Source organism: Pituophis catenifer, unplaced genomic scaffold, assembly GCF_029215685.1.
Source record: "Pituophis catenifer annectens isolate HBS135680 unplaced genomic scaffold, rPitCat1.0.hap2 SCAF_10, whole genome shotgun sequence".
In the NCBI taxonomy this organism is placed as follows: domain Eukaryota; kingdom Metazoa; phylum Chordata; class Lepidosauria; order Squamata; family Colubridae; genus Pituophis; species Pituophis catenifer.
The window spans coordinates 7,831,684-7,846,801 of NW_027256890.1; the positions used below are offsets into that span (position 1 = coordinate 7,831,684).

Sequence of the window (15,118 nt, forward strand, 5' to 3'; positions counted from 1 at the left end):
CCAGCCCTCTGCACAAGCAGGAGACCTTTGAACGTTCTGGCTTGCAGAGAACTTGGCTGAGAAAGACGGCCAGGAGTTCTCAAAAACAGACACTCCTCCACATCTTTTAATCTCGTGGGCATCTTGCCCCTCTCAGTCCAGAACTTCCTGCCTTCCTTGTTTTCTATCAGTCCGTTTTCTCTGCTGGCTGCATCAACAGCAGCGTCAAAGCAGAGCGAGTTGTGGTTGGGTAAAAGTTTGGGCTTCTTGGCTTGGCCCCGTGTGAATCGGGAGCGGGGGATGAAGATTAAAGGAGGGCTGTTCTGCGGGAGGCTTGCGAGGGCCAACCACTTGGAGAAAAGTGGTCAAGTGAAATCATCTTGGCTTATGTCGAAAGAGCCTCAGTGGCTGCAGAACTGCTGCTTCAGTAGAAATTGGGAAGGGAAGGACAGAGGGAAGGTGGGAGGGAGAGAAAAGGAAGGAGGGTGGGAGAGAAGGGAAGGAGGGAGGGAGAGAAGGAAGGAAGGAGGGAGAGAATGAGGGAAGGAGAGAAGGAAAGGGGGAGAAAAGGAAGTAAGGAAGGGAAGGACAGGGAAGGAGAGAAAAGGGGGGAGGGAGAGAAAAGGAAGGAAGAGGGAGGGAGAAAAGGAGGGAGGGAGAGAAGGAAGGAGGGAGAGAAGGAAGGAGGGAGAGAAGGAAGAGGGAGGGAGAAAAGGAGGGAGGGAGGGAGAGAAGGAGGGAAGTAGAGAAGTAAAGGAAAGGGGGAGAAAAGGAAGAAAGGAAGGGAAGGACAGGGAAGGAGAAAAGAAGGGAGGGAGAGAAAAGGAAGGAAGGAGGGAGAAAAGGAGGGAGGGAGGGGGGAGAAAAGGAGGGAGGGAGGGAGAGAAGGAGAGAAGGAAAGGAAAGGGGGAGAAAAGGAAGAAAGGAAGGGAAGGACAGGGAAGGAGAGAAAAGAAGGGAGGGAGAGAAAAGGAAGGAAGGAGGGAGAGAAGGAAGGGAAGGATGGAATGAGGGAGGGAGAGAAAAGGGAGGGACAGGGGAGGAAGGAAGGAGATCACATAACTCTATTTCTTCAGAGCTGGCTATTTGATCTTAAAGCTGGCTATAATACCTTATCCGGCCTTTGTTACTTTGTAAGTAACTCCAGGCAACAAACATTCATAACTCTCCTTCCTCCTCCTCCTCCTCCTCTCCCCAAAACATCAACCCCATGAGGTCAGTTGAGCTGAAAGAGAGAGAGACTCATTTAAAGAGAGACCATCTTGTTGTAGACATTATTTTATTTTTATTTGGACTCAAGGGAGGTGCCTTTGAAATCTTGCTTTTTTTGGTGCCTGCTTCATTATCGCTTCCCGAAAAAATGAAAAGTTGCATGAGATGCGTCGCCCTGTTCTCTGATCCATCTCTAATGCAAATTCTCTCTTTTTTTCCCCTTCCCTCAGTTCTTTCCAAGTTATCCACCCAACGTGCCAGGAATGCCTTCCATGCTCCCTCACCCAGGTCCTTTCGGGTCCCTCCAAGGAGCTTTTCAACCCAAGGTAAATATTGACTGGGTTTCTTCGTCAAACTGCTTTTATTTTATTTTATTTTTATTTATTTATTGTGTTCTTTCTCCAAACAAATCAGGCAGGGGTGAAACGCTACCGGTTCAGGCCGGTTCGCCAGAACTGTTAATAAAAAATGCTACCAGTTCGTCCGAACCGATAGTAAAAAAATGCTTTAAAAAAGTTTTTTAAAAAGATTCCGACAATCGCGTGGCACAGCTGATTGTCACAGCTGATCGTCAGAATCTTTTTAAAACTTTTTAACATTTTTTTACTACCGGTTTGGGTGAATAGGTAGTAAAAAAAATGCTTTAAAAAGGTATTTAAAAAAAAAGGTTCCTACGATCGCGGGTCACAGCTGATCGTCACAGCTGATCGCCGGAACCTTTTTTTAAAACTTTTTTTTAGTTTAAAAAAATGCTAAAAAACAGTTTTTAAAAAGTTGGCCACGCCCACCCAGTCACATGATACCCCCACCACGAAGCCACACCCACAGAACCGGTAGGGAAAATTTTTGAATTTCACCACTGAAATCGGGGCAGAGCCTGGACTGGCGTGTTCCAAAAATGTTTATTAAAAAATGCTCACCTGTCCTTCTTCCTGAATCCAGCATTCATTCTCTGAGCCTGTGGTTGCCCTGGGCTGCTGACAAGTTGTTTTTGTTCATAACATGGAAACAAGGGGGTTCGTTTTATCCATTTTTTTTTTAACAAGCTGCAGTGACCTGGTTTGTACACGTTGCCAAACCAAAAAGTGAGGATTTCCTCTTTGCATTAAACCCAAAACGAATTTATTAGAGGGGGATAGAGGAAGAGAAATAAATTTTATTTCTTCTTTTTTACAAGGGAGAAGGAGGAGAAGTAGATTTTTTTTATACCTAATGGAAGAGAAGGAGAAGAAGAACAGAAGGAGTAGAGGAGGAAAAGGAGAAGAGGAGGGGGTTTCTGTTATTCTGAGTTTCTTTCATAATGGAGAAGGAAAAGAGGAAGAGGAGAAAAGGAGGAGGGAGGAAGGGAGGGAGGAAGGGAAGGAAGGGAAGGGAAAGAGAGAGGGGGAAAGGGAGGAGGATGAAGGAAGCTGGGAGTAGATTCTGAATGCATGTGGACAGAGTCTTAATGAGGCTGTGGGTTTTGCAGGGCAAGAGGCCTCCAGCAGCTCTCAAGTCAGCCATCAAATTGATGGCTGCAGTGAAACCAACCAAAAACACAAGGCCATCTGTGAAAGTGATCAGTTAACAGCAGCCTGTTTCCCATTAACCCTTCCCTCTCTGACACTCTCCCTCTCTCTCTCTCTCTCTCTCTCTCTCTCTCCCTCCCTCCCTCTAATAATTTTATTTCAAAAATTTAAACGAAAGTCAAAAGAACTAATACCAACAAATATAACGTAAGGGAGAAAAGAAAAAAGAAAAAGAAAGAAATCCTAGAAAAAGCTTAAAAGCACAAGAAAGAAAATGTAACAGCAAAAGAGACAGAAAAAAACATACCAAGAAATGGCTTCTGAACTTCTTAGACTCGGAGGGAGGGAGGGAGGGAGGGAGGGAGGGAGAGAGAGAGAGGATGGATACCTAGATAGCTAGATGGATGGATGGATGAATGGATAGATGGATAGGAGGATAGATAAGATGGATGGATGGATGGATGGATGGATGGATGGATGGATGGATGGATGGATGGATGGATGGATGGATGGAGATAGAGATGGATGGATGGATGGATGGATGGAGATAGAGATGGATGGATGGATGGATGGATGGATGGATGGATGGATGGATAGATGGAGATAGAGATGGATGGATAGATTGGATGGATGGATGGATGGATGGATGGATAGATAGATAGATAGATAGATAGATAGATAGATAGATAGGCAGGCAGGCAGGCAGGCAGACAGACAGACAGACAGACAGGATGGATGGATGGAGATAGATAGATAGATAGTTAGATAGATAGATAGATAGGCAGGCAGGCAGGCAGGCAGACAGACAGACAGACAGACAGACAGACAGACAGACAGACAGACAGGATGGATGGATGGATGGATGGATGGATGGAGATAGAGATGGATGGATGGATGGATGGATGGATAGATGGAGATAGAGATGGATGGATAGATTGGATAGATAGATAGATAGATAGATAGATAGATAGATAGATAGATAGATAGATAGATAGATCTAGGTAGGTAGGTAGGTAGGTAGGTAGGTAGGTAGGTAGGTAGATTTTCTATTGTACTGAAAACAGGGCATGTGTCAGGGTTCCAAGTAACACCCACAACAAAGCCATCTTTTGCATTGGGCCTTCAGGCCTGCCAGCATGAATTGAAAGTAAATGGGAAAAAAACTTAAAGCTAAGGAAAAAAGAGATGAAAGAAGAAATACAGGACTAAAGATCCAGTTTTGATGCATTCCAGGGTCGGCCAAAGAAACTTTCACTCTCACTTATGGTTTCACACATGCTATGTAATGTTCTGCTTACCATGGTTTATGGTGGAGGCACACCACAGTAAAAATAAATCAGGGCTTAACAAACGAGAGAGAGAGAGAGAGAGAGAGAGAGAGAGAGAGAGAGAGAGAGAGAGAGAGAGAGAGAGAGATGGTGGTTTGGCCCTCCAAACAACCCAGTTGTTTAGGATTGATTTTTTTTTTTACGCCAACACGTTTCAGCTTCAGTTCTTTAGCGACCGCACAGACAGGTGTTTTTCTGGGATGGAAACAACCCACTACTAAGCCAAATGTGTGAACTCAATCAATGGATGCTTCCTTTTCCCCCACCTCCCCTCTGTTCAGCATGTGTGGAAGATACATCACTTCGCACGCCTCTCTTAACTGCCCATGAATCTTTTGCCTTGAGAGTTCCCATCCTCCTTTTTTTTTTCTGCTATATTTGGCAGAATTGGGAGAAACCGGCCGCACCTAAATTATCTTTAACTCGGGGAGGGAGGGAAAGGCAGAGAGTGAGAGAAACACAAAGAGAGAAACACACACACACACTCACTCACACACACAGAGAGAGAGAGAGAAAGAAAGAGACAGAGAGAGAGAAACAGAAAGACAGAGAGAGAGAAAAAGAAAGAGAAACAGAGAGAGAGAGAAAGAGACAGACACAGAGAGAGAGAGAAACAGAGACAGAAAGACAGAGAGAAAGAAAAGAAAGAGAGAAACAGAGAGAGAGGGAGAAAGAAAGAAAGAAAGAAAGAGACACACAGAGAGAAACAGAGACAGAAAGACAGAGAGAAAGAGAAAGAAAGAGAGAGAAACAGAGAGAGAGAGAGAGAGAGAGAAAGAAAGAAAGAAAGAAAGAAAGAAAGAAAGAAAGAAAGAAAGAAAGAAAGAGACAGAGAGAGAGAGAAACAGACAGAAAGACAGAGAAAAAAGAAAGAGAAACAGAAACACAGAGAGAGAACGAGACAGAGTGTGAGAGAGAAACAGACAGAGAAAGAAAGAGAAACAGAGAGAGAGAGAGAGAGAGCAACAGAGACAGACAAAGAGAAAGAAAGACAGAGAAACAGAGAGAGTGAGAAAGAGAGAAACAGAGAGAGACAGAGAAAGAAAGAGAGAAAGAGTGAAAGAAAAAGAGAGAAAGAGAGAGAGAAAGAGAAAGAGAAAAAAGAGAAAGACAGAGTAAGAGAGAGAAACAGAGACAGAGAGAAACACACACAGAGAGAAAGACAGAGTGAGAGAGAGAGAAAGACAGAGAGAGAGAGAGAGATCGTGATTAATCTCCTTGGAAGAGAGACAGAATGCAAATCTTCCAAGCAGAACCAAACTCTGCACAAATCATTCTAACCTTTCTTAAGGCTCAAAACTTTCCCTCTTCCTCCCCGGCGGCCCATGGCTTAAGCTCTAGATCATCGTGACAGACATGTCCGGGAGGGCTGACTGGGGGTGTGGGGTGTGTAATGAATTCTCTCTTTCCCCCCCCCCACCACTTGCCCTCCGAAAGCAAAGACTTTGTTTTGATTTCCCTGCCTTTGGTGTCCCGTCCCCAAGGCCTCGTCTGTAAATCCTGGCCGGCGTGATTCCCCCAGCCTGGGCTGCAGACTTCGGAGTTGTTTTCCCAAAAGCTAAGAACTGGGGAAAGGTCAAAAGTATTCAATTTGCTTTGCAGAAGGGAGCTTTCCCATCTGTCTTGGAGGGGATGGGGGGGGGGCGGACAGAGGACCAGGAGGGCTCTGTTATCATTCACACTATTAATGTAACGTGACCTTAAAAATGCATCGCAGCTGTTATTTTTGGCCTCCCTGTCCGTCAGTTTGGAGAAGGGTCTGACGGGGCTTTTCTCCGGTGGGACGATGGAGGCTGAAGGTCGACCACACCCAGAGTTTGGAAGTCTTCCTTCCTTCCTTCCTTCCTTCCTTCCTTCCTTCCTTCCTTCCTTCCTTCCTTCCTTCCTTCCTTCCTTCCTTCCTTCCCTCCCTCCCTCCCTCCCTCCCTCCCTCCCTCCCTCCCTCCCTTCCTTCCCCAGCCGTCCTATTTTTAAAACAACCCTTGATCCCTCGTGGTTGACAGGCCACTCCGAAAGGCTTCCTCTTGGAAAACTGACAGTGATTTGGCTTGTCTTGCAGCTTTTAACATCTAGCTAGGGGGAATTAGGGGAACTTAAGCGGCTCTCGTCTTGGAGGGAAACAGGTGGTGGGCCAGGGCAAGGAGGAGATAGCAGCTGGCTCCGAGTCCTTGTTCCATTCAAAAAAAAAGCTGGCACTGGGTTACAATGATTGCCGGCTCCAGAGACGAAACTCAGTGCCCTGGGAAGGACTTGGTTAACCGTTGCAATCGGTCAACAAGGCAATGGCACATAGGTAGGAGGAGAAAGATGGTTGAGATAGCCTTGAGGGATGATTGCAGGAGCTGCAAAGAGAGAAGAAAATAGCTTAGTCCTGGAAGGGAGGGAGGGAGGACAATGGGAAGAAAGGAAGGGAAGAAAGAAAGACTGGGAGAGAAGGAGGGAGGGAGGGAGGAAGGACAATGGGAAGGAAGGAAGGAAGGAAAGAAAGAAAGACTGGGAGAGAAGGAAAGAAGGAAAGAAAGACTGGGAAGGAAGAAAGGACAATGGGAAGGAAGGAAAGAAAAAGAAAGACTGGGAAGGAAGGAAGGACAATCGGAAGGGAGAGGAAGGACAATTGGAGGAAAGGAAGGAAAGAAAGAGTAGGAGAGAGGGAAGGAGGAAAGACAATGGGAAGGAAGGAAAGAAAGAAGGACTGGGAGGGAAGGAAGGAAGGACAATGGGAAGGAAGGAAAGAAAGACAAGGAAGGAAGGAAAGAAAGACTGGGAAGGAAGGACAATAGGAAGGAAGGAAGGACAATGGGAAGGAAAAAAAGAAAAAGAGAGACTGGGAGGGAAAGAAGGAAGGACAATGGAAAGGAAGGAAAGAAAGATTGGGAGGGAAGGAAGGAAGGACAATTGGAGGGAAGGAAGAAAAGAAAGAAAGGCAGGCAGGTAGGCAGGCAGGCAAATAGGTAAAATATCCACACCTGGATTCCGTGTGTATAAGAAAAGACAAAGGGAATTTCAGACAAACTTTCAATCTTCTGCTATTTTATCCTACATCATTCATGTGGCATGGACTTCAGCTCCCAGAATTCCCCAGCCAGCAAAGAATGCTGGGAATCGAAGTCCACACACACACATATCTTAGAGTTGCTAAGGTTGAGGAAGACGGCTTCTCCTTTCCTGATGTGGCCAACTTTGACGGGGTGACACCACCCCCCCCGGGAACACAGCCTTGTTGAGACATCTTAGCCACAGCATTTGAGCATTTCTGGAAAACCCCCCCTCCCCCCGAGAGCTCTTATTTCTCCCCCAATTATTGCAAACTCTTAAAACGCCCACGTTTCAATTAAAAAAAAAACAACTTCAAAGGTGGAAGTCTGCTGTACTTACGCTTTTATTTTTAATTAAAACAAGGAAGCAGAAGGAGAACTGAGCCTCCCTGTGTCCATTTAACTTTTTTCCTGGAAGGAATTAACGTCTCCGGAGCATGGCCGCATTTAGCTGACCTGAGTTGATCTCTAAAGAGCTCAGCAAATCAAACCTGATTAGCCCTCAGTTGGCATCTTCCAGTAGGCACAAAAGGGCCTGCAGGCTAGGCTGAGATGTCAAAAGGGGAGAAAAGAAGAAACCGCGGATGGAAGAAAGGATAAAACCCGTTCTGCACGGCTGCCAAGACAAAGCCAGCCAGAGCGGCAATTAAAAGGGGTGAATGTAACGAATGAATTAAAAAGAAATTCACCTGGATTTACCTGGTGCACAGCAGGGGTGAAATGCTCCCAGTTCGGACCAGATCGCCCGATCCGGTAGCGATGGAGGCGAGTGGTTCGGAGAACAGGTAGCAAAAATCCCTGCCCCCCCCATGCCCAGCTGAGCCACACAATCATCAGAGGCTTTTTTTTTTACTTTTAAAAGCATTTTTTCTACAACCTCTTTGGCCAAAAAAATGCTTTTTAAAAAAAAGCCTCTGATGATCGCGCGGCTCAGCTGGGATCATCAAAGATGCCAGCTGAGTTGCCTGATCGTCAGAGGCTTTTTTTCTTTTAAATGCCTCTGACGATCCCAGCTGAGTTGCCTGATCGGCAGAGGCTTTTTTTCTTTTAAAAGCCTCTGACGATCCAAGCTGAGTTGCCTGATCGGCAGAGTCTTTTTTTCTTTTAAATGCCTCTGACGATTCCAGCTGGGTTGCCTGATCGGCAGAGTCTTTTTTTCTTTTAAAAGCCTCTGACGATCCCAGCTGAGTTGCCTGATCGTCAGAGGCATTTAAAAGAAAAAAAGCCTCTGCCAATCAGGCAACTCAGCTGGGATCGTCAGAGCCTTTTGAAAGCATTTTTTTACAACCTCTTCGCCGAAGAGATTGTAGAAAAAATGGTTTTAAAAGTATAAAAATAAAAATAAATTGGCCACGCCCACCCAGTCACATTACCCCCCCACACACACACACAACAAGCCACGCCCACAGAACCAGTAGTAACAAATTTTAGATTTCACCACTGGTGCACAGCTATATTTCCAAGAAAGCAAAAGTCCCTTTTTTAAAAAAAAAAAGGGGGGGGGTTGGAATTGGCAGTTTCAAACCCATCCGAACATAACAGGTCGTCCTCGACTTACGACCGCAACGGAGCCCAAAATTTCTGTTGCTAAGTGAGAGGTCGTTGTTCAGCGAATCACCGCGGTTGCTAAATGAGCAACGTGGTGATTCAGTGAATCTGGCTTCCCCGTTGACTTTGCTCGTCAGAAGGTCGCGAAAGGGGGTCACGTCACACACCCCTCCCCCCCATCCCCAGACGCTGCAACCGTCATATATATGAGCCGGTTGGTCAACGTCTTGGATTTTGATCATGTGACCATGAAGATGCTGCAACGGTCATAAGTATGAACAACAGTCATAAATCAGTTTTTTTTTCAAAGCCATTGTAACTTTGAACAGTCACTAAATGGATGATTGTGATTCGAGGGCTACCTGTATTTATTTGATAACGGAAGGAAGGAAGGAAGGAAGGAAGGAAGGAAGGAAGGAAGGAAGGAAGGAAGGAAGGAAGGAAGGAAGGTCAATGAAATCTTGAGCTCAGTTGTGGTTGTATTGCTCATCGAATGGTCCTTCCTGTTTGCTAGCGTCGCATCGAAGCATTGCTAGAACGCTAAACTCACTGACATTTTTGTTTTTGTTCTTCTAGACTTCGAATCCAATTGATGTGGCCAGCAGGCCTAGCACAGTGCACCACACGCTTCTGCAGAAGACACCAGGGGTAGGTACCAAGTCCAGGGAGTTTCTTTTGACTCCTCTTTGGGGCTGACACATGATAAACGTTGACCTACAAAGGACTATTTTTCTCCTTTTGGCCTTGATTTACAACGATAGATAGACAGACAGACAGACAGAAGATAGATCGATAGATAGATAGGTAGGTAGGTAGGTAGGTAGGTAGGTAGGTAGATAGATAGATAGATAGATAGATAGATAGATAGATAGATAGATAGATAGAGAAGAGAAAGAGTAGATCTCCCAGACCCAAGCATCAAAATTAGGGAAATGTCAACCTTGCCCTGAGAAAAAAAGGAAAATTAGATCATTTTTAAAACAGGTCTGAATCCCGAGTTAAGGAATAGGCTGCAATAAAGGAATTGCATGCTTAGAACTCTCTTTCCCCCCCTCCCAAAGTCTTTATGCAATTATGTTCTTAACGCTGAAATAAATAAAGAGCACTTTTCATGCTCCACATCCTGAATTTAAAAAATCCTTTTTATAATCCAGGTTACATAAAAGGTTGATTTTTTTTTCATGTTTTTCCCCTAGGTAGCTGACGCCTATCGGGCTCCTGTACGAGTAAGTAAGGTTTGTCAGGGATTTACTTTTTTTTAAATCTACTTTTTAATTTTTAAAATTCGAGGGAGGGGGGAATGACAAAAAGTATTTGTAATGCTGGCCTTAAAAGGACAGGTGAGATTATATAAAATGGCCGCCAGCCTACTGTTCGTCAATTTCACGAAACGAATTGTTGTAAATGGACAATATTAGGCAAGTCTAATGTACATATTAAAGGTAAATGTTCCCCTCGCACATATGTGCTAGTTGTTCCTGACTCTAGGGGGCGGTGCTCATCTCCGTTTCAAAGCCGAAGAGCCAGAGCTGTCCGAAGACGTCTCCGTGGTCATGTGACCGGCATGACTCAACGCCAAAGGCGCATGGAACGCTGTTCCCTTCCCACCAAAGGGGGTCCCTACTTTTCTACTTGCATTTTTTACCTGCTTTCGAACTGCTAGGTTGGCAGAAGTCACGGGAGCTCCCCCCGTTCCGCAGCACTAGGGACTCGAATCGCTGAACTGCTGACCTTTCAATCGACAAGCTCAGTGTCTTAGCCACTGAGCCACCGCATCCCTAATATACACATTAGAGCAGCCTTTAAATCAAATCAATAACTTCAGGTAGTCCTCGTCTTACGACAGTTCATTTAGTGACCGTTTGAAGTCTCAACAGCACTGGAAAAAAAGCGACTGACCACTGTTTTTCACACTTGCGACCATTGCCGTATCCCAGTGGTCACGGGATCAAAATTCAGACCCTTGCCGATGAACTCATATATATGACGGCTGCTGGGATCAGGGGGATCCCCTTTTTGTGATCTTCTGACCAGCACAATTGATGAGGACGCCAGATTCACTTCCCCTTTTTATGACCTTTCTCGCCACTGTCGTTAAGCGAATCTCTGCCAGTTGCAAAGTGAGGAACACAAATGAACCTGGCTCCCTCGACAGACTTTGCTGGTCAGGAGGTCGCAAAAAGGGGATCATGTGATCCCCAGGATCCTAGCAACTGTCATAAGAAATATGAGTTCGTTGCCAACTCGCTGAGCAAAATGTCTCACCCACGGAAATTTGGGGGCAAATTCTGGTCATAGTCAGTTGCACAAAGGAGAGAGAGAGAGAGAGAGAGAGAGAGAGAGCAGTAGAACACGGCAGCTGCTTAAAATGAAATTCCGGTCCTTATTTTATTACAGAAGCCCGGAAAATGGTGTGCTGTCCATGTACAGATCGCTTGGCAGATCTACCATCACCAACAAAAGATAAAGGTAATCAGGCAGATTTATTCAGAAAAACCGGTGGATTTCTCTTCTGGCTTTGAGGCTGACATTCCCGTTCTCACCACCTCTGATTTCCTAAGGCGTCCATTTTTCACACTGTTGCTTGCCCTCTGTAAAGCGTGGAATTCATTAAGCCTTTCTAACTTTGAATATCTGCCTTAGAAATCTGAAATGGCTGTGTTTCTCTGATGGGGCAGGGCACTCTAGTAATAATGCCAATCCTACACAATCCAGAAGATCGGAATACAAAATAACACAATTGGAAGGGACCTTGGAGGTCTTCTAGTCCAACCCTCTGCTCAGGCAGGATACCCTACACCACTTCAGACAAATGGTTATCCAACATCTTCAAAACCTCCAGTGTTGGAGCATTCACAACTTCTGGAGGCAAGTTGTTCCACTGGTTAATTGTTCTCACTGTCAGGAAATTCCTCCTTAGTTCTAAGTTGCTTCTCTCCTTGATGAGTTTCCACCCGTTGCTTCTTGTCCTGCCCTCAGGTGCTTTGGAGAATAGCTTGACTCCTCTTCTTGTGGCAGCCCCTGAGATATTGGAAGACTGCTATCATGTCTCCCCTAGTCCTTCTTTTCATTAAACTAGACATACCCAGTTCCTGCAACCTGGAACAACTTGCCTCCAGAAGTTGTGAATGCTCCAACACTGGAAGTTTTTCAGAAGATGTTGGATAACCATTTGTCTGAAGTGGTGTAGGGTTTCCTGCCTGAGCAGGGGGTTGGACTAGAGGACCTCCAAGGTCCCTTCCAACTATTCTATTCTATTCTATTCTATTCTATTCTATTCTATTCTATTCTATTCTATTCTATTCTATTCTATTCTATTCTATTCTATTCTATTCTATTCTATTCTATTATCTCTGTTATTCTGTTCTGTTCTGTTCTATTCTCTGGGACAGGACAAGAGGGGGGTGGACCTCTTTGGGAGAATAGGTCATCCCCTCTTCTCTATGACTGCCCCTAAAATATTAGAAGACACTTGTAGATTGCCAAGTGTCCTTACCCTATGGCAGAATTACAGGTTGGAGAACCTACAGAGTGAAGCCAAGAGAAACTCTCAGAATCTGAGATATTTCTCATCAGGAGATGTTAAAGAGAACGCTTTCTATGGTGAGGGAGAAACTCTTGAGACAAACCAAGCACATCTGCCACTGCAAATGGCGGAATTTAGAATTTTAGCCCCAACCACAGAAGTCAACATCTAACACCCTGTGGTTGGCTGTTGGTTGTTGTAGAAGCCGCTTGGTTGGACAACGCCCAGATGTTTTGTGAAGAGGGTGGTGGTTGCAAAACTACAGCTTTCTAAATTACTTGAACCAAAGAGGTTGACAGTCAAGGAAGTCGCTTTGACACACTCCCTCCCTATTGTGATCACCACAATCTGTATTTTGTTCAGTGGTTCGTCCCCATTGTTTACTGCTCTAGTTGAGTAACCACAAGCGGGGAGGGGAGAGAAGCAGAAAATTGGTCCTGGTCTCCTTCCTTATTGAATTGTTGGAAGAAATATCCATCTGGGTTCAGTTCCAAGCGGGGAGAAAGACACTGGAAACATGGCGGCTGATTGATTGGAAAGATGGTTTATTGATGGACAGGACCACACGGGTTTGAGACATGGAGTTGAGAGAGAGAGAGAGAGTGAGAGGTATTTATACCCTCTCTTGGGCCTTGCCCTTGAGCTTCCTATTCCTGTGCAAGAAATGTATTCTATTGGTTGTCAGACTCCCATGGGGTTATGCAGGGGTCATAGCTTAACTTCTTAGGTTGTCTGAATTAAGTTTGATTGAAGCCTGGACTCTCCGAGATGATGTAATGAGGAGGCTTGTATCCTGAAAGGGTGTTGGGGCCATTCCTCTTGTGTCTTAATGGCTTTTCCTGGTTTGGATCCTGAGTGAGGGCTGATCCTACCATTCTACCTACTTCTGCCTTTGTTCAAAATATCCTGTCTTGAATGGATTATACCAAATCTGCATTTCTAAAAGCTGGCCTCGGTTTAGTATCTGCTTGGGGGCAGGCGACTGTCATGCTCTGAGTTTCTGTTTCCTTTTAAGATTTCTATTTCTCTTTTAGGGGAAATATAATATTCTGCCTTTTTTAAAAAAAATATTTCTCAAACTACCGTACTTTTCGGAGTATATGACACACTTTTTCCCCCCTAAAAGAGGGTGAAAATTTGGATGTGTCTTATACACTGAATAATAGCCCCATTTATAGCCCCACCCGCCCACCGGCCTCCACCCTTCGGCCATTTTTAGCCTCCGCACATCACATTTTAGACCTGTTCCAGGCTGCAGGGGTTGCCAGAAACCATTGCCCAAAAACGCGACGCGCAGAGGCCAAAAACAGGGCGTGGGGAGGCCGAAAACGCAATGTGCAGAGGCGGCGATCGGCGGCCATGTGCTCTGGCGAACCCCGCCGCCTTGAACGGATCTGAAACGGAGCGTTCGGAGGCTGAAAACGCAAGGCACAGAGGCCAAAAATGTGAGGCACGGAGGGCGGCTATGATCTGTGGCAATCCCTGCAGCCTGGAACAGCTGATTGGAGGTATTCCAGGATTGCCGATCCACCCGCCAATCAGCTGCTTGTGCTGAATCAGGCTGCAATAATGTGTTGAAGCTGACCTGGCTTTTCGCTATTTGCTGCGAGGATGCTAGGCAGATGAATACCGATGGATGCTGGTAGGCAGAGGCAGAATTTTTTTTTCTTCTTATTTTCCTCCCCAAAAACTAAGGTGCATCATATACGCTGGAGTGTCTCATCATCTGAAAAATACGGTATTTCATTGTTCTAGGAGAGGGGTAGGTACTAACTTTCTACAGAATCATTGGAGGTTCTCCTCTGGCTTCCATGGAGCTTTGCTTCCCGTGGGAAGAGTTTGGAGAGTGATCCTTTGACCTAGGAAGTGGTTTGAACTCTTCTGTAGGCATGATCATCGGGCTCCAGCTTCCAGCCTGGACAACATCTTCGAATCTCGCTTTTTGAGGTTGCATAACATTCTCAGAGACTCTTCCCACCCTGCTTACAATCTTTTTGGACTGTTGCCTTCTGGCAGAAGATACAGAACCATTAAAACTCGGACCACATGTTTTCTGAATAGTTTTTATCCCAGAGCTATAATTGCACTCAACAATGAACTAAAGGGGCACCTTCAGTGAGCTCTTGGACAGCATTACTTGGTCTATTGTGTGGATGTTTGGGTGGTTTAGGGGTGGGGAATTTGTGGTGGGTGGGAGTGGGGGTGGGGATTGTTATGTGTGTTGGGCCTGGTCTTTGGGTGTTCAGTGAATTTCGTTGTATGGGTATACTGTGTATACACGTACAATGACAATAAAGTTATTATTATGATGATGAAAAACTTGACACAGCTCAATTCAGCTTTTTTAGCAAGCTTCCGCATTACAGAACTGTCAGTACCGATGAGTCCAACCACATCTGCTTTTAAACCCAGTGGTAATCAAAGAGAGGTTGCAACCAACATGTGCATCACCATGCCCCAGAAAATAGAAATGGATAATGAGGTTTTGTTTTGTTTTTTCTTCTTCTTTTGACAGCAAATGCAGCTGGATCCCCACAAGCTCGAAATCGGCGGAAAACTTGACCTCTTCAGCAGACCGCCGGCTCCCGGCGTCTTTCCTGGTTTCCATTATTCTCAAGATCTTGCCCGACCCCTCTTTTCCAGCACAGGTGAGGGAAAATGCTGTTGATGCACACATGTCTAAAAAGGTAAAGGTAAAGGTTCCCCTCGCACATATGTGCCAGTCATTCCCGACTCTAGGGGGCGCTGCTCATCTCCGTATCAAAGCCGAAGAGCCAGCGCTGTCCGAAGACGTCTCCGTGGTCATGTGGCCGGCATGACTCAACGCCAAAGGCGCACGGAACGCTGTTCCCTTCCCACCAAAGGTGGTCCCTATTTTTCTACTTGCATTTTTTACCTGCTTTCGAACTGCTAGGTTGGCAGAAGCTGGGACAAGTTATGGGAACTCACTCCGTTATGCGGCACTAGGGATTTGAACTGCCA

At 45.5% G+C, this 15,118-nt stretch overlaps 1 protein-coding gene across 13 annotated transcripts in view; it reads left to right on the plus strand.

Moving 5' to 3' along the window:
• The window catches only part of FBRSL1 (fibrosin like 1), a 610,981-nt gene that overhangs the window by 580,425 nt on the left and 15,438 nt on the right, over window positions 1-15,118 (plus strand). For 8 of the 13 annotated variants that reach the window (XM_070950588.1, XM_070950595.1, XM_070950590.1 and 5 more), the window contains 5 exons: window positions 1,422-1,517; window positions 9,187-9,258; window positions 9,807-9,845; window positions 11,008-11,079; window positions 14,652-14,784. In XM_070950588.1, the coding sequence (XP_070806689.1) occupies window positions 1,422-1,517; window positions 9,187-9,258; window positions 9,807-9,845; window positions 11,008-11,079; window positions 14,652-14,784 (412 nt within the window). The remainder of the gene's footprint in view (window positions 1-1,421; window positions 1,518-9,186; window positions 9,259-9,806; window positions 9,846-11,007; window positions 11,080-14,651; window positions 14,785-15,118) is intronic. The other 5 variants (XM_070950591.1, XM_070950592.1, XM_070950600.1 and 2 more) reach the window with 2 other exon arrangements.